Source organism: Mycetomoellerius zeteki, unplaced genomic scaffold (assembly GCF_001594055.1).
Source record: "Mycetomoellerius zeteki isolate Tzet28-1 unplaced genomic scaffold, Tzet1.0 scaffold41, whole genome shotgun sequence".
NCBI lineage: Eukaryota > Metazoa > Arthropoda > Insecta > Hymenoptera > Formicidae > Mycetomoellerius > Mycetomoellerius zeteki.
The window spans coordinates 607,828-631,155 of record NW_017257403.1 but is presented as its reverse complement, the minus strand read 5'-3'; the positions used below and the strand labels follow the sequence as shown (position 1 = coordinate 631,155).

The 23,328-nt window shown below is 30.3% G+C and overlaps 3 protein-coding genes across 10 annotated transcripts in view; 2 read left to right on the top strand and 1 right to left on the bottom strand.

The window, feature by feature from the left end:
* cn (Kynurenine 3-monooxygenase cn) overlaps positions 1–19,184 on the bottom strand; it is a 34,413-nt gene extending 15,229 nt beyond the window's left edge. Inside the window, exons 1-11 of one of the 3 annotated variants that reach the window (XM_018453802.1) lie at positions 19,109–19,184; positions 18,965–19,034; positions 14,717–14,907; positions 14,573–14,621; positions 13,716–13,803; positions 13,474–13,645; positions 11,613–11,864; positions 11,450–11,539; positions 10,839–10,979; positions 10,590–10,751; positions 10,357–10,524 (exon numbers count right to left, since the gene is read on the bottom strand). In XM_018453802.1, the coding sequence (XP_018309304.1) occupies positions 10,450–10,524; positions 10,590–10,751; positions 10,839–10,979; positions 11,450–11,539; positions 11,613–11,864; positions 13,474–13,645; positions 13,716–13,803; positions 14,573–14,621; positions 14,717–14,907; positions 18,965–19,034; positions 19,109–19,159 (1,341 nt within the window). In that variant the 5' untranslated portion in view covers positions 19,160–19,184 and the 3' untranslated portion in view covers positions 10,357–10,449. Of the gene's footprint in view, positions 1–10,356; positions 10,752–10,838; positions 10,980–11,449; positions 11,540–11,612; positions 11,865–13,473; positions 13,646–13,715; positions 13,804–14,572; positions 14,622–14,716; positions 14,908–18,964; positions 19,035–19,108 lie in introns of those variants that run through there. The other 2 variants (XM_018453804.1, XM_018453803.1) reach the window with 2 other exon arrangements.
* LOC108726314 (diacylglycerol O-acyltransferase 2) lies at positions 1,829–9,728 on the top strand. Of its 2 annotated transcripts, none has more exons than XM_018453807.1 (6): positions 1,829–2,120; positions 3,865–4,099; positions 6,169–6,446; positions 7,331–7,517; positions 9,227–9,426; positions 9,574–9,728. In XM_018453807.1, exons 2-6 carry the CDS (start codon positions 3,873–3,875, stop codon positions 9,726–9,728), a joined length of 1,047 nt encoding a protein of 348 aa, XP_018309309.1. In that variant the 5' UTR covers positions 1,829–2,120; positions 3,865–3,872. The 2 variants fall into 2 exon arrangements, with proteins under 2 accessions (XP_018309309.1, XP_018309308.1); XM_018453806.1 differs by having other exon boundaries at positions 3,801–4,099.
* A 2,590-nt stretch (positions 19,185–21,774) lies between the features above and the next one.
* Positions 21,775–23,328, top strand: part of hlk (hulk) — a 35,936-nt gene continuing 34,382 nt past the window's right edge. For 3 of the 5 annotated variants that reach the window (XM_018453774.1, XM_018453777.1, XM_018453775.1), the window contains exon 1: positions 21,775–22,110. In XM_018453774.1, the coding sequence (XP_018309276.1) occupies positions 21,783–22,110 (328 nt within the window). In that variant the 5' untranslated portion in view covers positions 21,775–21,782. The remainder of the gene's footprint in view (positions 22,111–23,328) is intronic. The other 2 variants (XM_018453776.1, XM_018453772.1) reach the window with 1 other exon arrangement.

Genomic DNA, 23,328 nt, shown 5'->3' with positions numbered 1-23,328 from the left:
AATGTTCCGATAACATTGTATGAATGTTGCAGCAAGCTTCTGTATTGTACAGAAATATTTATTAAATCTTACATTACAAAATAATTTTAATCGCGATAAAAACTCTTTAAGATGATAATCATTAATTGTATTGATAATAACCATTAATGTTTAAAAAAAATGTATCTTATATTTTTCAGTGAATTTTAGACAAGCTGGACGAGAAATAATGCGTTTTGGCATAATTTTTGCAGTTATTTTCCGTTAAAATTAGTGAAAATAGTAGATCTAGATCCCAAAGAAGCTTATTTTTTTATTAGTGTACTTCATGGCATTTTCTCGGTGGGGATGTTTGGTTCATTCGCAATAGACGTATTAAAATGCAAGAAAACATTTCTTGCATTTCTTGGATTAGAAATACGTTTAGTCACTCTTGATCAACATTTCAAAACACTTTTTTTTAAGAGAATATATTTATTCTACGAGTAAAAACTATTAGATATACTCTGTCCCTCTGTCTCCCTCCCCTCTCTCTCTATCTCTCTCTTTCTTTCTCTCTCTTCTCTAGACATTCTAACTTTTATTAAGATTTCCTTATTTTTATAATAGGTGAATTTTAATAATGTAATAGTACAGAGAATGCTTTCAACACTCAAAAAAGTGATCTTGCAGTTACAGCGAAAATTATCTAAGTACGAAAAATAGCTAGGACAGATAAATTTCTAGCAAGTACTGCGATATTAGATATGTATTGCATCATATATATGACAGAGATAGAATTTAGATTTGTGCTATAAATCCTATGCGTATGATACATAATTTTCTATTAGATACAAAAAACAGCTATGATTCTAGCTGGAGCAGCAAAATATTGTTTTGCGTGAATATCTATGCAATGTACATAGATACATTTACATAAGTAGGAATATTACATCAAGAAATAATAAGATATGTTGTATATTTCTTATATGAAAAGAAGATTGCTTTAAACGTTCATTAACAAGGAACAGTTTGACATTATCTATTGTAACAATAATTTACGCGCGGATGATCCAAAAGAGATATTTAACATGTAAATGAAACGATAATTAGTGTTTATCACACTATGCACTTTGCGAGATAAGACTATAACAATGATAACTTGAAATATACAGGTTTTTGCGCTTCTAATGCGAGAAGTATTAAGTATTTACTGTTAACACCACCGAAAAGCCCATGTACAGGAAAAGCTACAATTCTTATCGTCGGTGGTGCTCCCGAAGCGATGGAATCTTTGTCGGGTACTTATCATATCATAATAAAAAAAAGAAAAGGCTTCGTGAAATTAACACTAGAAAACATAAAACATTTCATAAAACATTTAATTGAATTCTTCAATACACAAAAGCATAATTACATAAAAAATGCAGAAAATGTTACTCTCGAACTCTTATAACATATTTAATCATAACTTATTAATGATATTTAACATGTGATTGCATACTAACATGATATTTATTAAACTACAATGCTAGAAAAATCTGAATGGGCAATTTTTATTTTAATTCAAATTCAAACTTAAATATATATATTTTTTTTAATACAATAGAAGTCCGTTTATCTAAACATGTTGAATGACAAGGCAGTTCCGATAATCAAATGATGCAGATAGTAGAGGCTTATGAACTCTCTCTTTTATATATAAATTTATGTGACAAAATATTGAGTTAATGATGTATAATCTAAAAAATCATAATTCAACTGTTAAGTATAATTAAAGATAAACACTGCGATTTATACTGAAATGAATGAGTCTCAACGTCGGATTTTGACTGAACGATTTGAGTTCGAATTTCATTCATGGACGATCGTCCATCTGTCTGTACATGTGTGAATGAGTAACCATTTGTGAACTCCGTCGGACATGCTTTCTTGTCGTGCTAGTGACGATCCTATTAGTAAGATACGTGACGCCGTGCCAAACGTTTCGTGTGGAAGTTGTCGCAAGATATTTACACACGGCGCATACACGTGGCCGCCATATTACGTTGAAACGTATTACCTTATCTGTAGAAAACGACAGTCTGACCTGGTGTTATACTAAAAGAAAAAGTGCAATCCAAAAATTTGTACCTGTTGCCGAGATAGCCGCAGCAATCTAGGTAAATTTGAAAAGCGTGAATCTTCGCGTGTGATCGAACTGTTCGGAGTAAAATCGCTCGAATTTTATCGCATAACAGAAGTTGCATTATAAATTGAATTTGTTTCACATTATTTGAAAATTTTACAGTTTATGTGAAAATTTAAATGTAAATAACATTTTTGTAAACAATAATCGAATTTATTTGTTACTTCCGACAGATTTATTTGTATTAGAATCAATCTATTTGATTATATTTGTTACAATCTTAAAAAATACCATAGAAGTAAAGTCTAGATCAGGTATAGACTGCCCATTTCTTGACTTTCTCCTCCTGGAGCTATGCTCTGTCAGAAATGTAGCTATTGAATCGTAGCTACTTTTCTCTTCAGCATCTCTTTTCAATTTAGAGAGAGAGAGAAAGAGAGAAAACGACACGATTCAAGTTACCTTATTCTAAACCTCGATAGTGACAACTTGGTGGAAATGCTCAGTCTCTTCATATTATTATGTCTATGAAAAATACAGCTAATGCGACACTTGAAATATTTTTAGCAAACTGATATTTTCACAATTATATCTTTACATGTCTATCTGCTAGTTGGACTTTTTTTATTTTAAAATATAATTTTAAAATATATCTTTTAGATAACTATTCGAAATCGCTGGTATCTAGGGCAATTGATAATATAAGAGTTTGATAAGGCAGTTCGTTCTTCTCTCTTAAAAATTTCATATCAGTATAACACAGCACTATAAATTTGTGAAATATTAATATGAAATTATCATAATAAATTCTATTAAGCAGTAAAATATCATGGAATGGTTTTAAGTCTGTTCTTTATGGTTAGACTAGTATGCACTCATTGTACTTAAAATGAAACAGATATATATTTGAAGTTTGGCGAAAGCGAGATAGAAAGTTTTAGTGCAGTTCAGCGTAGCAACAAAGAACAATTGGTCTTATGTATCGTGAAAAATTGGCTATACTATTTATACCATTTTTTATGAGTAAAAGATTAAAAAGAAATACTTTTACTTAAAGCTCGGGCAAAAAAAGAGATTGATAATTTGCGATTACGATTTATCTCTGTAAGCAGGTAAATAAACGTGTAATTGAGTAAAAGAGTAAAAAAATGATTCATGCTGAAGCATTTTTTCATTCTTCTTATCATATGTCATGAAGTAAAAATAGTATAGTAAAAAATATATAATTATGATCGAGAAATGAGAAAAAGATGGAAACGATTGTAGTGTAAAGAATTAAATAAACAATCGATTTGCGACTCTGTACTGAGTAAGCTGTAGGAAATAGGATAGATAAATATACAAAGTTCGTTTCTTGTTGAAATCAAAGATAGACTTTGTGCGTCCGCTTGATAAAGTGCCAATTCATATTAAATCCACGGTCAGCCGATGAAGCGATGCAAGCGGTTATTATAGAAAAAATAAAACAATACTTATAATTTCTAATTAAAAAAACTAATTGATCTAAGCTCAAGTTCCACTAATACAAAATTGACTTTATTTCTCTTAATTCTTAGAACTAGAAAGATGAAAAGTAAATTGAATCGAGATAAAGTTAATCTTACATTGGTGGAATTTGGGCTTAGGTCAATTATTTTGTTTTAAATTATAGGTTTTATTTTACTTTTTCCTTTGTATTAATAGAACCGAACTTTATATACGCAACCCATACTAGGTAATTAAACGAAAAATCGGTTTTTGAATCCGATGATTTGAATTTTGATCGAAGATATTTTTAGTGAGGAACATGGAAATTCTGGGCGTGAAATTTGCACCATTAAACGTACCTCTGGAAAGAAGACTACAAACGCTAGTTGTTGCGATATGGATTTTTCTCACCGTTTTCGGGAATTTTTGGGGATACCTAATTACGGTTTATCTTATATTCTATACAGAAACGATACGCTATTTTTTGTTACTATATTTCCTCTGGATGTATTACGATTGGGACACTTGCCATAGTGGTGGTAGAAGGTAAGGATATTAATCTCTCTTTTTTAGTAGTCGATAAATAAAAATCTTGACAATCACTTGAAAATAATTGCTTAGCGCAAGACAGTAAATGGGTACGTTCAGTAGAACGCAACTATTGCACAACAGTTTATTGATAAGTTCCAACATATTGAGTGTTCTGCTGAACGCTCTTTTGATATAAATGCTAAAATGCATATTTTTTACTAAAAGTTCAAAAAAAGATTAGATAAAGTGGTAACCGTAATGCTAACTCAAATTTATTTAAATTATAATTATATATATTTTTATTTTCTCATATTAACATTTATACGTACCATTTTGTAATTTTTTATATATTTCAAAAGTACACTGAGAGAAAAATGTACTGAATTTTAATAAATATTTGTTTGAATAGTATCAGTTGAATATTTACTAAACGTAACATACTATATTTATTTGGTACAAGAATCGATTTAATTTATCTATTATTATATTTTAATAAATATTTCAGTAAATATTCATTTTCCATAAATAAATGTTATATTAGTACTTTTCAAATAATTATTTATTAAAATTTAGTACATTTTTCTCTCGGTGTATCTATTATGTTGTAAGTGTTTAAAAAGAGAGAATGATACATTAGGAACATCTCTTTCATGAATGATGACCAACATGTTTTCATGAAGATCAATATGTTTTGCTTGAGACTCAGAGTACTTTTACTTTGCTGGAAATCATAGCAATCTCGGAGTAATATTGAGACGTTGAATGCGATTAGGATCGTATTTAGCAAAAAATAATAAAACGGTTGCAAAATTGTTGCGTTCTACTAAATACACTCATACATAACAAAGTGTTTATGAATATTTATTGAATTTTATATAAGAGAATAATTTTAGCTGCAATAATTAAACTTTTTAGAAACATGAATTATTAATTAGTGTAGAAGATAAATATTGTTATCGCTTGTATGTGTGCAAAGAAAAAACAAACACAATAATAAAGGTCAATTTTTAAAAACGAGTATAATTGGGTGACAGATAAAATAATTGATTTATTAATATATATACACTGAGAAAAAATGCTGTTGATTCAATTAAAATCTATATTACGGGCTGTCACTAACATAAGTAATTAATTCATATATATTTTTATTGGCGTAAAGGCCTTGATTATTGAAATAATAATTTATGTCTTTATGTCAATAAAAATATACATAAATTAATCACTTATGCTAGTGATAGCCCATAATATAGACTTTAATTGAATCAACAGCATTTTTTTCTCAGTGTATGTATATAAGAAACTCGGTACATTTCGACTTGATTTATGGGTCAATTCTAAGCAAAATCGTAAGACTCGCAACGTGTTCTCATAAAAAACTTGTATAAGAACTTATGACTAATATTCTAATTTTATGCGTATGTGTTATAAGATGTACGATTATTCGTAAATATCTACGATCTAAGATTTCTTTTTGTAAATTTTATGGCTAGTAAGAAGATGTCTGTAAAAATATTGTATAAAGGCATTAGCACTTAAAAATTCTTACAAGTCTTACAGGAATATGTTACGAGTCTTATTCTGCTTAGAATCATAAGACTCGTAGGCATTAGTCTTCTTCAGCCGTGTATGATTTAAATTATAAGCACATGATGTAACTAAGACAAATATTATAATTTACGTTTAATTTCCGCATAATCACATCTTATCAACAATTTTATAAATGCAAGGTGCGCAGCACAACTTTTCGTACGTTTTTTTGTTGTCATTGACGTAGTTCCGAGGGGGTAACCACTAGCTGAAATATTGTCCCACAGATTATATGATTTCATACGATTTCATCTGATTACAAATAACTTTTTTCATTACATATGAAGTAATTCGGTAAAATATACGATGTTATTTAATATTATACAATGATTTCTTCTGATTGCATATATAATTATCGGATTACACATAAAGATTTCATATGAATTTTATAATGATTTCGAGGATTCTGTCCCATGATTACATTAAGTGGTTATCCCCTCGCGTAGTTCCTTGATGAATTATTAATGTTTTGAAAATAGCTATATTTTACATTTCAGTGAGATTCAGTGGACAAGAATGGTACGAAACAACGTGTTTTGGCGTTATTTTTGTAATTATTTTCCGTTAAAATTAGTGAAGACGGTAGATCTAGATCCCAAAAAATCTTATTTTTTCGTTTGTGTACCTCATGGTATTTTATCGATTGGAATAATTGGTTCATTTGCAACAGACGTATTGGATTGCAAGAAGCTATTTCCCGGACTTGAAATCCGTCTAATCACTCTCGATCAACACTTCAAAATACCTCTATTCAGAGAATATCCTTATTTCTTAGGTAAAAATTCATAGTTCTTGCCATTCATTAAATTTTTCTCGCTTAACTGCAGATGAATTTTGTAATAGTATACTAAATGTACTTTCAATATTTGAATATTAATATATTAGAATTATAGTATGCATTAAAAAATTATATATATAATATATATAAAATAATCTATTGAATATATGCAACTAAAATATATATATATATATATATATAGGCTGCGTTCAGTAGACAATGCAATTTTGTAACTTTGCAACTGTTGTAAAACTCCATAATATATGATTAATCTTGCCCTTAGTTCCTCTCATTAGGTAAATGAATAAACCAATCATAAAAAATTTTGTAAAAATAGCAAAGTTACTTTCTCTGTTAAACGTAGCCATTGAATCATTACATCTTATTACATTTTATTATATTACATCAATATTTCTTATTTATAGAGGAGATTACTTCAAATAATTTTTTCGTATAAAAAATGTAATTCATACACGTATTCACACACGTTATCATACACTATGAGAAAAAAAATTTATTAAAGTTTATTAAATATTTCTTTGAATAGTCCTAGCGGAATATTTATTTACGGTAGATAAATATTTAGATATATGAAAAAAATGATACAAACTCATGATAAGAACTCATGGTTCTTGTATTTAATAAATATGTGTTTACATTTAGTAAATATTCCGCTAGGACTATTCAAAAAAATATTTATTAAAATTTAGTAAATTTTTTTCTCATCGGTTTGCATATATGGACCGTTTTGTCTGCTTTAAAAAATTGATGAAAATTTTATATATATTATATATATATATCTTTTTTTTTAAATCACTGATGACCATTTAGAAAGCTATATTCTTTCTGTAATTTGATTATAAATTATCGAACATTTATAGGTAGTTGTGCTTCTAGCGTGAGAAGTATCAAGTATTTATTATCGACACCACCAAAAGATCCATATACCGGGAAAGCTACAGTTCTTATTGTTGGTGGTGCTTCTGAATCGATGGAATCAACGCCGGGCACTTATCGTGTCATCATAAAAAGAAGAAAAGGATTTGTGAAACTGGCACTAAAATACGGGTGAATTATATACTTTTAACATATTAATATATCGCTTCCTTACTTTAAAAGTGACTTAAAAAGTGTAATTTTCAAGTTATTATCGCATGAATGAGTTAGATACATTATTCTATCAATCATTAAAAGTGAACTAACTTAACTTTATAAAAAATTATCACAACACTCAAAAAGGATTGTTTTTTAAATGTTGCGAAATAAAAGAATATACACTCCAAAAAGTGATCTTACGGTTATAGCGAAAATTATCTAAATACGAAAAATAGTTAAAATAGATAAATTTCTAATAAGTACTGTGATATTGGATATGTATTGCACCTAATTATATAGATAACAGAGATGGAATTTAGATTTGTGCTATAAATTCTATGCGTATGATACATAATTTTTCAAATACAAAAAACAGTTATAATTTTAGCTGGAGCAGTAAAATACTTTTTTACGTGATATTCTTTCTTCCGATGTTATATAATTAGTCAATAATTTTCTATCGAGTTGGAAAACAATTCTTCTCTCTTTCTTTTATCAGAAACTTAATTTTTTTAGTCGTGTCATTTTTGAAATAAAGAAGCTATAATTTTTAACTATGACATAATAATATTTCTATGATAGGCAACCTGTTAATATTATAGTTTTTATATGCGTTAAGCAAAATCATATCTCAAGAAAAAACTGTTTTTCATTCTGTGTTCATGTAACACCTAGAAAGAGAGAGAGGGGGGGAGAGGCGAGAGAGAGAGAGAGAGAGAGAGAGAGAGAGAGAGAGAGAGAGAAGGGAGGGTATAAACAACGGAATAAAATCCTGAAATTTTAGGATAAAAAACTCGAGAAATAATGGTTTTTTCCTTCGATTTTGACTCTGTTTTTTACTCGGATATTGTTTTTAGCATTTCACGACTTCGACGCTGTACTATTATTCCAGAATTTAGTTTTTGCACTTATTCGTAAGATTTCTGTGTAAAAATAGTTAAAATATAATATAATGATTAATACAGTAATACGTCGGTAGCTATAAATATACCTCATTTTTATAAATACCATATACCTTACCACTATATTATTTGAATGATATTTTATACTGTACTTCAATTTTAAATGTTAAATAAGTGTTCCATACTGTTATTAATACAAATAATACCTTACTACAATAATTGACACTGTTTTTGTCGTATACTGTAATTGTAATTACACATATTCTAAATTTAAATTAGTAAGACAACGTTTATCGAATCTCTAATTACTCTTGAATCAATTATATTGGGACGTTGTCTTAAAATAATTAAGATATAGAATACAAAATACTTAAAATATACAGTACAACTATAACCAGTATTTAAAAATGGTATCTATTATGCTTATAAAGTATTATCTGTATTAATAATATCACTTTTTTAATAATATCACTATTTAGATTTAAATATAAAATATCTGTCGTTCAAATAATTACATTGAAATAACTATATGTTTTTTCATAAATTTTATGTAGTTTGGTAAAAAATACCGTTATTTACAGTAAAAAACTAGTGTTTCACTTGATACTTTCCTCCGAAGTAAAAAATATCGTTTTTTTTACTAATATCTACCATATATAGTTTTTATAAAATGTAAATCATAAGTGAAAATATAGGAAAATATAAAGTACGATAGTATAATAATTACTCATAATAATCATATTCAACACGACTGAAATCTAATATAACTCTTTGTTTCAGTACGGCGTTGGTTCCTGTCCTCTCTTTTGGCGAAACGGATTTGTACAATCAAATATATAGCCCAGAAGGATCGACTTTCAGACGCATACAGAATTATATTCGCAGCATTATTGGACTAGCACCTGTCGTTGTTTCGGGCAGAGGATTCTTTCAGTATTCATTTGGTCTTATTCCGAAGCGATTACCTGTCACCGTAGTCGGTAAAGTTCTCTTTATATATATTCGATATTATTCATTGGTGCAATGCAAATATTAATGCGCATATTAAATTGCTAATTATCTCATGTTTCTAATTCTATATATTCAAATATATATATATAATTTTTTTATGTTTCTCTTCATTATAGTTGGCAGTCCTGTTGAACTACCAAAAATAGCTGAACCCACGACTGAACAAATCAACGAATACCACGAAAAATTTATGAAAAGTTTAGTTGAACTTTTCGAAACGCAAAAGTATAATTATATAAAAAATGCAGATAATGTTACTCTCGAACTATGACATTTTTGTTCGAATGTATGTATGATATAACGTAAAATGAAAATTTGTCATGTTTTCAAACTTCCATTATAAAGATTGTTACTATTTAAAAACATAGAAAGATTTTGAAAGATTTTATGTACAATTAAGAGATTTTAATTGTACACTATTATATTATTAATTTGATATAAATTCACTGACAAACACACACATTTTCAATAATTAGATTGAAAGCAAAGTCGAAACTTATAAAGACGCAAAAAAATATATTTGAACAGAATTTAATTACATATCATTGCTGTGGTTTTTATATTACGTATATGAGAAATATGTATCCTTGTTTGTCAGAAACATATTTAGGTCACTATTAAAATTAATGTTATTTTTTAAAAGAAATTAAAATCAAATTTTTTTAATATTTAAAAATTAAGTTGTACGATTTATGCTCACAAGTATGCAATAAGTTTATTGTATAAATAATAATAGGTATCTTTTTGTATTTCATTTTATAAAATATACATGTTAGTAATTAATAAAATTATTAAAATTGTATTAATTGAATTTAAGTTATACATAAATTGAGTAATTTTTAGTCATTAGTAAGTGTTATACATAAAACTATAAAAATTTGTATGACATAATTAAATGCGTAGAAATATTTCTTATAAAAATTAGTTACGTTATCCGTATATCATTGAATCACAATTTGTTGGTAATATTTGGCAACAATCGAATTCACATTTCATTTTAGAAAAAAGGAACAGCTAAAGACAGCAAAACTCAGAAATGCGAGATAAAAAATACTCATTCTCAATACCTGTAATATAAGAGATAATTTTTGTAGCTGCATGCATTGTATCGCTTGCTATATCTTACCCATACCTTATCCTGCCACTCTTTGTGCGCTATGCATTCACGAAAACTCATGCGAGTAAACTGCACGGCAAAATAAAGCGGTATCCAGAAATTGGGAACAAGAGTGAATAAAAGTTTGTCTACGAACTTTCGAAAAAGAAAAGACTTTTTCGTCACTAAATCTCTCATCTGAAAGATACAATTTAAAAACTAATTTTGAATCAACAATATATGAATATTCGAAAACAATAGTAGATAAATTTGATTAATATGTACCTCTATATAATTATACATTGCGAGATCACATATTGCGTGCCCATTGTCGCATCGTAATTCCGAAAATTTTGGTAGAATTTTTGCGAAGTTTGAATCGTAACGTTCCATTAATTCATCGAGCACTAAAATATCTTCGAAACCCTAACGTAATAAAATGATTAATTATCATAAAAGCAAATTCTATTATTTATCTTCAACAGCACAAAATTTGCAGCAGTATTGCTGCAACCTGTAATATTGCTATGCGGATGGTAACATATAGCTTTCTCACTTCAAAAATGATATAACTAAAAAAAACGCAATTTTCGATTTATTATCATGCATAATATTTAATAATATTTAATTAAATAAACATTTTACCTTGCCAATCATTAAACATAAACTAACTGAATTAATTAAGAATATATTTCATTCGTAGATTTTATTTAATTAGTGAGTAATTTTCTATCATTTAAAAAAATAGTTTTTGAATTATTGTATCACTTTTAAAGTAAAAAAGCGATAACTTCTAATAAACTTCGTTATGATGAGCAACAGTTACAGTCTATTTTTTTCTTTGCAAGTGTCGCGAAGTAATTTGGTCCTCAAATCAATTCGATAAAATAACTTACAGTATTCATTCCTTGAGCATAAAAAGGCACCATGGCGTGAGCGGCGTCTCCAACTATAACAGCGGTTTTCCCAACATGATAAGGTTTACACTGTAAGATGCAAGAAGTTAGATCATACTTATACTAAAATCTAATAAATCGATCGATCGCAGAATATATTAACCTTAATAGATATTAAAGTTTGTGGTTCTTTTTCGAAAAACTGCTCCACTAGTTTCTCCTCACCGATCAATCGCAGAAGATCCGAAAAATGTTCAGTGTAAAAGCTCAACAATGCCTCGCGCGTCTTCAATTTTTCGAACACACGAAACGGAGCGAACAAGTTGCCAGTAAACGTGTGATTCTCATTCGGAAGGCTGGTCATCATAAATTCACCACGCGGCCAAACATGAAGGTTGTTACCGCTCATCGCAAACTTTAAAGGGAACAAAAAGTTTAAATAAATTCATATGACAGGGCTAATAAGAACCAGTCGCAGTTAATGATACATAAGTATAATACAAATACATATATATTTAAATCATTATATCAAATATACAAAAATGGGCTCCATTTGACAAGAAGGTTTAATTTAGGTTCATTTGAAATAATCAATCTATGTAAAAAGAAGCTAATGCAGTCACAATGATAATAGCTTTCAATTAATTGACAAATTTAAAGATTCTTTTATTGATGACAATTAAACTTTTATTTCTCTTGATGATTCTCTCTTTTTACGAATTTACGAATATCTCTATTGATTCAGCTGTTGATAGCGTTATGAGAAGATAAAATTTCATTTCAGAAATTTCATATCAGATATTATTCCGAAAGATAAATTTATTACAGCACTAAAAATGATTCTTTATTCTACATATTTTTCTTTTAATGATAGAAACTGTAAACAGAATTCTGGAACACCTATGAGCTCACCGTTATCACTCGTTTTAGCAAGTTTAGATTAGTGATGTATGATTTGAAGGAGAGAGCTCTTGAAACGCTGGGTATATCACAGTTGTTTTATGTAAGATATCTAACATTGATTTTAATACTGTTTGGTTGAGTTTAGAAATTTTCTTTATGTTATAATTTAACTGACTATAATTATTAATGATTGACTCTACTATTGTTACGAATTTTATTATAGGACATTACTCGTCACTACTTATTTGTAATTGGACTTCAATTTTAAGCTGCATTTGATGACATTGTAGTTTTATTCATACAATTATAAAAGTTGAATCTCTGTTCGATCACTTTTAGGATGGCTATATAAGATGAATGATCACTCGGCCTATTAACCGATTGTGACGGAACGTTAACTTATTCTTGACAACGGAATCCTTACCATGTGCAAATGAAAACGAGAAGTTTAATCATTTTATCTTAATGAGGATGGCTCAAAGTGAAACCAAACGTTCTTATGTTTGATATAATGGTTAAATGTATATCTGTATTATACTTACGCATATTGTTACCTAACTCTCATTAGCCCCGTCATTTGTTGTATTATTTGTTTATAAAATTTGAGAATCCTTTCATTTAATTATATTTTTTAAATCCATATAACAAAATGTTTGAAAAGGATTAATTAAAAACGACGATGCTTCTTTCATACCATAAAATCTGGAAACTTTGACCCAGTTGGAATAACTTTGGTCTAAATTTAAAAAAATATGTAGCAACACGCATGTCCAACGTTAGGATATAAGATTTGAACCGTCTTTGACTTTCTGTAAACTAGGTAGGGTGTAACATACCCCAGCAAATAAACTTCTATAATTTTTTAAAAAATACTGCGCGCAAGTTGCCGTTTCGCGTAGCGTTAACTGGAATTATAACGTTGCCAGTCATACTAAATTCATGTACTTATGGTGAAGTATAGCATGGAGTATGAGATGCTCCACATAGCTTACCATGAATTGAATTTTTCTATCTGGATCACGAATGGTTAAGACGTTTTTAACATTTTTCGATTTTGGACATGCGTGCTGTCTGGACATTATCATAATTTAGACTAAAGTTATATATTTTACGGTACACACTTCATTGTATTCTTTACACGGCACAGACAATTCCACGTATCCATGTTCGATATATGTTTGAGCGCAATTAAAGAGCGGTCTTCTAGCCATAATTTTTCGTACTGTCGAATGCGCGCCGTCGGCACCAATTATCAAATCAACTTTCGCGTCTTCCGTTGCCCCCGTATGAGTACTACAGACAAGAAACTAATTAAATAGGACAAAATATTAATTTCCGATAATAATATTATTCACTCACTCACTTTAAAAACTTCATCTTTCCTTTCTCCAAATCAGCTTCTACGAGCTTTCTGTTGAAATTGAGTTGCACTTGCGGATATTTTTCTGCGGCTATTAATATAAAATATAATCACAACAAAACAAGATTTGTGTAGATCTTAAATTAGATTTTATGTTGGATTAGTTACTCGATATCGCGACTTAAATCTACGTTAATGGAAAGTGGGTATTGCGAGTAAGATGATACGTGTGAATTTTTGTGGCTTCGCACACGACGTCATCGAATATCACGTAGGAGTGAAGCTTTTTTTTAACTACATCATCCCGCATTCAATCTCGTATTCCCTTGATTTACTTGCGATATAATTAATATAATATTATATTTATTTTAAATAAATTATGACAACAGAATGATTTTTTGCCCAAGTATTGATCGAATATGTGAGGATCTTAACTTTTGCAAAAATCAATTTAAAAAAATTAAGAATGCCTTTTTTTTAATTATTATATTGTAACATAAACTGTTTATGTCAATGGTTATAAAAATTATTAGGACTATAAAAGATTTTATATATTTAAATAATTTATTTAAATAATAGAAAATAATTAAACTATTACTTACAGAAAGAAACTTGTAACATGAAATCATTAAAATTTATATAAGTTCAGAGAATAGACAAAAGGTATCATTAATTCTCAAATAGGATTTGTTTTAAAATGGAATTCATATTTTGTCTCACGTTTCTTCTTTTTCTATTTTCAGAATCAACTCTTTCTCTTTAAATGAACATTACTAATAATAAACTTGTATGTTAAGCATTGTTATGATAAATCATTTCAATTCGATTTAAGTCAAACAATACAAAAAAAAGGAACATACCGTCTAATAAAACCACATTGAGATATTGTCTATTGACGGAGTAAATACACTGCAAAATAAATAATTAATTCATGTAAATATTCAAAAGATAAGCAAAATTACACGTGTATGTACAGAAGATAATTCGAAATAGTAAAGACACACATTTCCTTTGACGCTGTCATAAAGAACTTCTTTCAAATTGCCGTCTTTATCGTGGAGCATTCTTCCGCGCATACAAGTACCATGACATTTTACCAAAATATTTTCAAGACCGATTGCCTTCAAAGCTTCTCTGCCACGGAATGACAGCGCTAGATTGATACTTTGACCACGCGATTTTTCCATTCGTATATCTAAAAATATGAAGACTCAAAAAATCGATTATTTATCTAAGATATTATTTCCTAAAGTATTTAAAAAATAATGTCTCAAAATTTATCAATTTCGAAATATTATTTTTTATATGCTTTAAGTAATAATTATATCAATTTATCAATTTTATCTTAAAATCATACTAATAAAAAAATACTAAGCAAACCTTGATTACATCTATATATATTGTGTATATATATATATATATATATGTATGTCAAGCACATAGTTTGAGACATTCCTAAATTCAAACATAAATATGCGTATTACGGTCCCAACATTACATCCATGTACATAGGATATATAATACATTCTATAAAGCTGTAATTTCCAAAGTATATGACTTTTTATTGCAAAATGCATGATTTGAGGACTAATATACTAAATAGATATTGTGAGGACAGTACTCAAATCATGCTTTTTACCTCTTCGACGGACATTTTTGCCTTGTCCTCAAAGCATGCGTTTAAATTTGAGGTCATCCGTATATTAAACATATACTTTGAGACCAATATTATAACAATTTTGTATGTATGATGCATACTTCAAGGACAAATGTGTTAAACGAATATTTCGAAGATAGTGTAATATTCCTTAATTATACAAGATAGGGGGAACAAAAAGAGTGGAAATATTGAAAAATCTCGACAAATATGAGTTTTACAGAAAAGTGTATCGGAAAGAAGTTGTGGGGTTCAAAATAGTCTGTGTACTGATCTTATCAGTTTGACCTTTACGAGATACTTATTTTATATTAATGGTATTACGACATATTTTTAAATATCTCAGGAGATTACGCATTTGTGGCTTCCACGGTTATCTTCTTCGATTATATTAGAGAGTTTGCGGGTTATCACCGTGTCTTCTTTCATAGTCGATGCCAACGTTTCGTGAACCATGCTGTTCACTTTATCAGGGCGAGGGGTGCACTGATACTGCTTCCCCGGGGGACTCGCCCTGATGAAGTGAACAGCATGGTTCACGAAACGTTGGCATCGACCATGAAAGAAGACACGGTGATAACCCGCAAACCCTCTAATATAATCTCAGGAGATTTTTAACCACAAAAGAATTTATGATATATATAGCGTTTTGAAAACGTCTCGACAAGCGCTATAAGGATGTGCAATATAGAATAGAGAGTTCCATTTTAAAATATCAAAGTGACGACTTTAACGATGCCGTCAAACTAATAAGATTGATAATTGAATCTTTTTAAACCTTATCTTATAACTTTCATACGAAACACTTTTCCGTGAAACATATATTCTTCTAGATCTTTCAGGGTTTCCATTCTTTCTATTTAATGTTGTAAATATTATTAGTTCTATGTATTTAATGTTGTTTTGTTTACCTACTATTATAAATATTGTTAGAGCTCAAATGAGAAATCTCTCGTTTCACACCCCGCGTATTATCCAGACCTGATCCCATGTTATCTCCTTTTCCGATTAATGTAATATGTGCTTGAAGATACACGGACTTCTCGAATTTCAGAAAAGTGTAAAAATCGTTGTTAAATGAATTCCTCAAAAGCGGAATCGTTCTATCATCGCGGTATTCATCTCTTACGAGAAAGATAGAAAAAAGTTGTATAAAATAGAGGAATATATTTTGATTAATGTGACTCGTATTTTCTTTGAATTAAGGGGAGGTTCTACATTGGAGGATAAAAAAAATCGATTTTTTTTTCATTTTTTGCATCTCTAAAGTGTGTAGAATATGCCTGTAAAAGGATTTTGCAATATTCAAAATATTAAACGTTGCACGCTCTGATGTACCCGTAGGCTACAGCCGCAATTTTCTACATTTCTAAAAATAAAAAAATTTTTTTTGTATGTGGAAATATAAAAAACATAATGCAAAAAGCATTATTTTGATATCTCTTTCCTTTTCTTAAGAAAAAAATTGATAAAAATACATAAATTTTGGACCTCTAGACTAGAACCTCCCCTTAATGTGTTTTTAGCTAGGAAATATTCCTTAAAACTAATTGATACACTTAATATATATGTATAAATAAATTATATAAAATTATTTTAATATATATTATTGATGTATGAGCGAGACCTCTAAACATTACCAAAGAGAGAGACATTAAAATTTTATAGATTGTTCTATTATTCCGAATATCTGTGTAAAATCTGAGCGTATAATATATAATTCTGTTATTGGTTTAAAAATTATTTAATTTTTTATTTCGTCTTAATTTTTACGTAAAATCGCGTTTTGTAATGCTTATTCGTAAATTTGATGAGGGAGTAATATTAAGAATTAAATAAAATTGTATATACCGATCAAAAATAATAATTAGTATTTGTGCAAAGATTTATTTTGATTCATTTAGTTGTTTAAAATTTTATCTAAAACTGCAAAAAAATATAGTCATTTTGCGGCATGAAATCATCATAAGCTAAATTATTTGTTTTTAGTAGTTGGTTCCAAGGCGTAGGAGAAAGTGGGGGAACTGTGTGCAGCGGGTAATTGTGCGCATTCTGGTTTGGTACTAATGATGAGACTCAATCTAATCAAATTTACCGCAAAAACAAATTGACTAAAAAATTTTTTAATACGAAAACTAACTAACCAGAAATCACAATCCGTTCTACTTTAAATTCAGTCGGTATGTACTTACAAGCTATCTCTCCACATGTCACACGTATTGTTTGACGACACGAGTATAATGACCACGAATAAAATTGACAACGATCGATGGAATCGATTTATCGAATCATCGCCGCCATTTGTAGGGCAGATGTCCAGTCTCTAGTAAAGGGTCTTTAATTATAATACAAGCAGCACCATCTAGTAGCGAGAGGCAAGAATTATATACAACAAAGAATTATATACACAAACCATGCAAATAACATAAACACGCAGTGTCCTCAAACCATGCATTTGACACAAGGATACTTTCAGCCATGGCCTTAAAGTATACAAATGTCTTCAAAGTATGCATTTGATTTAAATTCTGTCCCCAAAGCATGCGCTTGACATACATATATTAATGTGTTATGCTATAAAGAATAGAATTAGAAGAGTACAAACTTCTCTGGTAAAAAAAAGTTGATAGAAAACGATAAAAAAAATCCTATCGACTTGAATATGGAATCTGGTTCGTGAATTCACTAATGTGAATCGTGTATATACGATAGAAAATGTATATGGCGTTGTAAAAATTTTTCGATAAGATCTTTATCGTTTCTTATATACAGATCCCATATATAAAAAAATCCGATAGAAAAAGTAAGAAAACTATTTTATCTTTATCGTTTTAAATATGGATTTTGGTTCGTGATTTTACAAAATGCTATATATTTTATATTGCATATAGAATGCTATCATTATCGTATTATTACATTATCGTTTTTTATAGTAGTTTCTTTTTGTAGTTAAAAATCATGAATGTATAAGAATTTATCGAAAATTGAATTTTCTATCGTATTCCATTTATTAAGTCTTCTAATTTAAGTTTATGATTAGTTTTTTTCTGATATAATAATAAATAGGATTTCTAAGATAAGATAAGTTTTCTCTATCAGAAATATGCTACAACATATTTTATATTTTTGAAAAAGGAATTGATTAAATAAATGATTCCCATACGCCGCGATGCATTGGTGCGCAGTGATGTCAGAGAAATGACAAGGAGAAAAGATTTCGCGCTTTTACGTTCAATCTTCTATATTTCTGTGTCATACAATACATAACATCAAAGACTCTTTCTCTCTAGAGTCACTATAATAAATAATATCTATCTGTTTAATTTTAATGTCCCGTAAGACTAATTAAATTTTTAAGAAACATAAACAAATTTTATCAAATTCATTTTACTTTGTTATTAAACGATTAGATACGTTGATGTAAAGGAATTGTCAAATGTGAGCCGACACCAATCGTTCGTGTGTGTAATCCAAATTATATCATTCTCAATCGTTCTCTATCAACTTTTTTTACCAGGGTTGTAAGAGTAGTAAGTCACGAGACAGGCAAATTTAAAGTGATAAAACTCGAATATAATTTTTTAACGTTTTTTACCTGATCGATATTCATAAATGACTATTTGATGACCCCTTTTAGCGAGAAAACACGCGGCTAATGCTCCAACCTGCAATAAGAGCTTCTTTTTCTTATTCACCGTCCTTTTACACCAAAATCGAGAAATAAAAATATTTCACGTACCAAACCACCTCCGACGATGGCAATACACGACTTTCCTTCTACTTCTGTCATAGCTGTTCTGTTGTGTATCGAGGTTACTGATCAACTGTTAGCAAACTGTCTCCGCACCCATATATATATTAAGTCAATTGGAAAGTTTCATCCATCTAGCGGCGAGTAACTGTAGCTAGAAATGTCGATAAAGGCCATCACACGTACAAAAATTTTAGTCGTAATCGTAAGACCATAAGCAAATCGGCCAATCTCACAATCGAGCGTTTTAAAACGCGAGATCGTAATTTTGATTGTGATTGGTCGATTTGCTTGCGATCTTACGATTACGACTAAAATTTTTGTACGTGTGATGGCCTTAATTCTAATGTCTAAACTAAGCTTAATTTTTCAGTTTTATCATCTGTTAATAAAATTCAGTAATAAAGGTATATGTTCGTATCAATAATATTGCTTCTTACTGCATCGAAAATGTCGAAATTTGAGCCAAATAAGCGTCATTTGCGCGAAATGTTAATTTTTTGCTCCAAATGAAAAAAGACTGCAGCTGAAGCTCATCGAATGCGTGTAGAAGTTTAAAGTGCTCCTTCCGATAAAACATGCAGAGAATGGTTTCGACGCTTTAAAAGTGGTGATTTTGATGTGGAGGACGAAGAGCGTTCTGGACGGCCAAGAGCATTCGAAGACGAAGAATTGCAGGCATTGGTGGATGAAGACCCATATCAAACGCAAAAACAATTTGCAGAAGCATTAAATTATGCTCAATCTGTTATTTCCGATCGTTTGAAAGTCTTGGGAAAAATCTACAAGGAAGGAAAATGGATCTTAAATGAATTGAAGCCAAGAGACATTGAAAGGCGAAAAACCATCTACGAAATTCTACTTGCTAGACAACAAAGAAAGGGATTTTTACATCGTATTTTTACATCATCACTGGGGATGAAAAATGGATTTATTTTGATAACCTCAAACGTCGAAAAACCATTTGCGACCCCGGCTAATTCTCAACATCGACGCCAAAGCGGAATATCCAAAGAAGGCAATGCTCTGTATTTGGTGGGATCAGAAGGGTGTAGTGTACCATGAACTGTTGAAATGTGGTCAAATAGTCACAGAGGATCTCTACCGAGAACAAATTATTCGTTTGAGCTGAGCATTGCACGAAAAACGACCAGAATATGAAACGAGACGGCATAAAGTGATTTTGCTTCATGACAACGCTCGGTTTTACGTCACAAAACTTGTCAAGGAAACGTTAGAAGCACTTCGCTGGGAAGTGATATCCCATGCGGCTTATTCACCAGACTGTGCCCCTTCCGACTACCACTTATTTCGATCGATAGCACACTCACTTGCTGAAGAACGCTTCAATTCTTATGAAGACGTCGAAAAATGGGTCTCTGACTGGATAGCCTCCAAAGATGAGTCATTCTTTTGTCGCGGAATTCGCTTGCTGCCAGAAAGATGGGAAAAAGTCATCGCTAACGATGGACAATATTTTGATTGATGTGCTTTTTCATTTTGTTTTTTAAGGAGATGCTGGAGTGACCAAATTATCACATTACAGTTATATAAAAATCTTCGAATTAACTGAACGGAATAAAAAAACCTTTTACAGGATTAAAGTAAACGCAAAATTAAGAGGTGGTGCAGTGGACCTTGTACTAAAATCGAAAAAAAGTTAAAAAATTTTTTCTTTCGATTTTAGTATAAAATCCACTACACCACCTCCTAATTTTGCGTCTACTTTAATCCTGTAAAAGGATTTTTTATTCCGTTCAGTCAATTCGAAGATTTTTATACAACTGTAATGTGATAATTTGGCACTCCAGCATCCCCTTAAATAAAATTATATTTTTTGTTACAAAAAAACAGACAGAACTTTCCGATTGACCTAATACATTCTCGCACGCTGTATATCGATGTTTGAAACGATATCTTATAGAGTAAAGGAGGATAATTTGATTAAATTAACAGAAATTTTGAAATTGTATAAAAGTTTGAGGTCCATAGTGTATTTAATTAAACATGCAAAATGTACATTGCACTATTGATGCAATAATGTATGTTTTGTATTCACATGCTCGTATTTTATTAACATATCACTACTAATTTAGACCCTACAAAAATAAACGCGACATTTCGTATAAAAAGTGCAGTTCTTAATTGCTTATATCTAGTGTTGAAACGGTCAATCTTATTGTAATTGCACAAGCGTGTCAACGTCTTCTAGAACAATATATAGTTTCGATTTCAATAAATTCTGACTGTTTTTAAGTCGTGAGTTAACAGTATCTACTGTTATTGTGCACCCCTCATATAGCACAGATCTCCAAAGAATGTTCTACGGGACGTTCTGAGAATGTTCCCAAAAAGATCTTTGAGATAAACTGTGCTGTGTGTAATAAAGACCATTACTACCTCTTTATACTGCAACCAAAATAGTAAAGAACTTTGTTTCTTTTAAATAAAAAATTCACTCTATTATGAAATACTGCAACAGAGAATGGACAATGGAACGACAGGTAAATACAACACAGCGACGTCATCTTAACCATCGTCGTCGCCATCGTCATCGTCTTCATCTTCGGCTTCGTCTTCGTCGTTCCTAACACCGTTCCCCTGTGTGGCCGACGCTGTCCGAAAATTCAAAAATAGCCGATGTGAGGCAGTCAGTGCGGCGATGTCGACAGCGAACGACGGTTCGGCGGTACGGTTCGGCCGATGGTGGTGGTGCTGGCGGAGAAGAAGGCGGAGTACTACGACCCGCGGCCCTACGATGCCGACGACGATGTACCACCCGAGGACAATCATCCTTCTGAGCGTACTGGCGTTAATCTCGGTCCTCCTTGGCCACGTTGACGCCGCTGCAAGGACAAAAGCCGAGGAGTCGGCCTCGTCCCGCGGCTCGGCCGGCAGGCAGAAGGAGGCCGAGCCGGTGATCGAGGAAGTCACTGCCAAGCAACTCGAACGGCTCCTCAACGAGAAGGACTTTGTTGCTGTGTATTGGTGTAAGTGTTCTATCACTCGTGTAACGATTTTTTGATCGTTTTATCTTATCACAAATTATAGTGTGACCTTGAATGATAAACAAGCCCTCTATTTAGAGCAGGGTTGCACGCGACAACAGATACGACGCAACTCTCAAATTTATGATACGCAGATGAAACATTTCAAATATAAATGTTTACGAAAGAACTTTTGTTTATCCTTTTTAAAAATGTTACGTTTCTGAAACAAAAAATTGTCATATACCGATTATTTCTACCAATGAATGTTGTGATCTCGACGACGTGGATATTTTTTTCTGTCTCCACATGTCCTATGATGGATTCTCGAGATTCTTAAAACTTAATTCGAAGCTTCATTTTTCTCAAAATCATACTCATGAAATAGCGCGAACATTTAATTGTCTTATTTTTTATTTGCGCAATTATATACATACTTGCATACAAAAAAATCGTGCGTATGTATTTCATGTATAAAAATAATGAGAATTTTTGTACGAGTGAATAATAAGCATAAATGTCACGACTGTTATGCTTGGTGGAACATAATACATAAATGCTTCATTCAGACACATACAAGAAAATGATATCTATAAAATGATGTATGTAAAATACACGCGACAGTGATAAATGGATTATGATAAACATGAAAGGAATCAGTAAAGCGAGATGTTGAAGAAACCTTAGCTTGAAACGTCATATTGAAATATCCGTAAATTATTTATGTAAATCATTAATATAAATTCTTTACAAAGTTTTTCTAAGAATGAAAAAATAGGGCTATTGAATTATTGGCTTTAAATATAACAATATTTTAAATTTCTATCTTCGCATTACTCTATCACCTCTGCATCATTTTCGTGTGGTTTTATGATTTTTTCTCGCTTTTTATCCTATTAGGCTCATTTATTTCGGTTAATCGTAATAATAAAAATGTATTAAAATATTATTCGAATTCTGGTTAATATATTTATTATATAACGCGAGTGTGGGTGTTGATGAAAGCTACAGTTAGAGTTACGGAACACTGTTCGCCATTGAGACTGTTCTATATGCAGCAAAAGGAATAATAATTGTTTAGAATGATTGAGAGAAATTATTTATTTATAAATAGTTATCGTTTTCATTTAAACGTTTTTATCTTTAAGCACAAACATTAAAAATTTATCGCATAAAATATATTGATAAAAAGTATCGTACACTGCATTTTTGGAAAAAAAT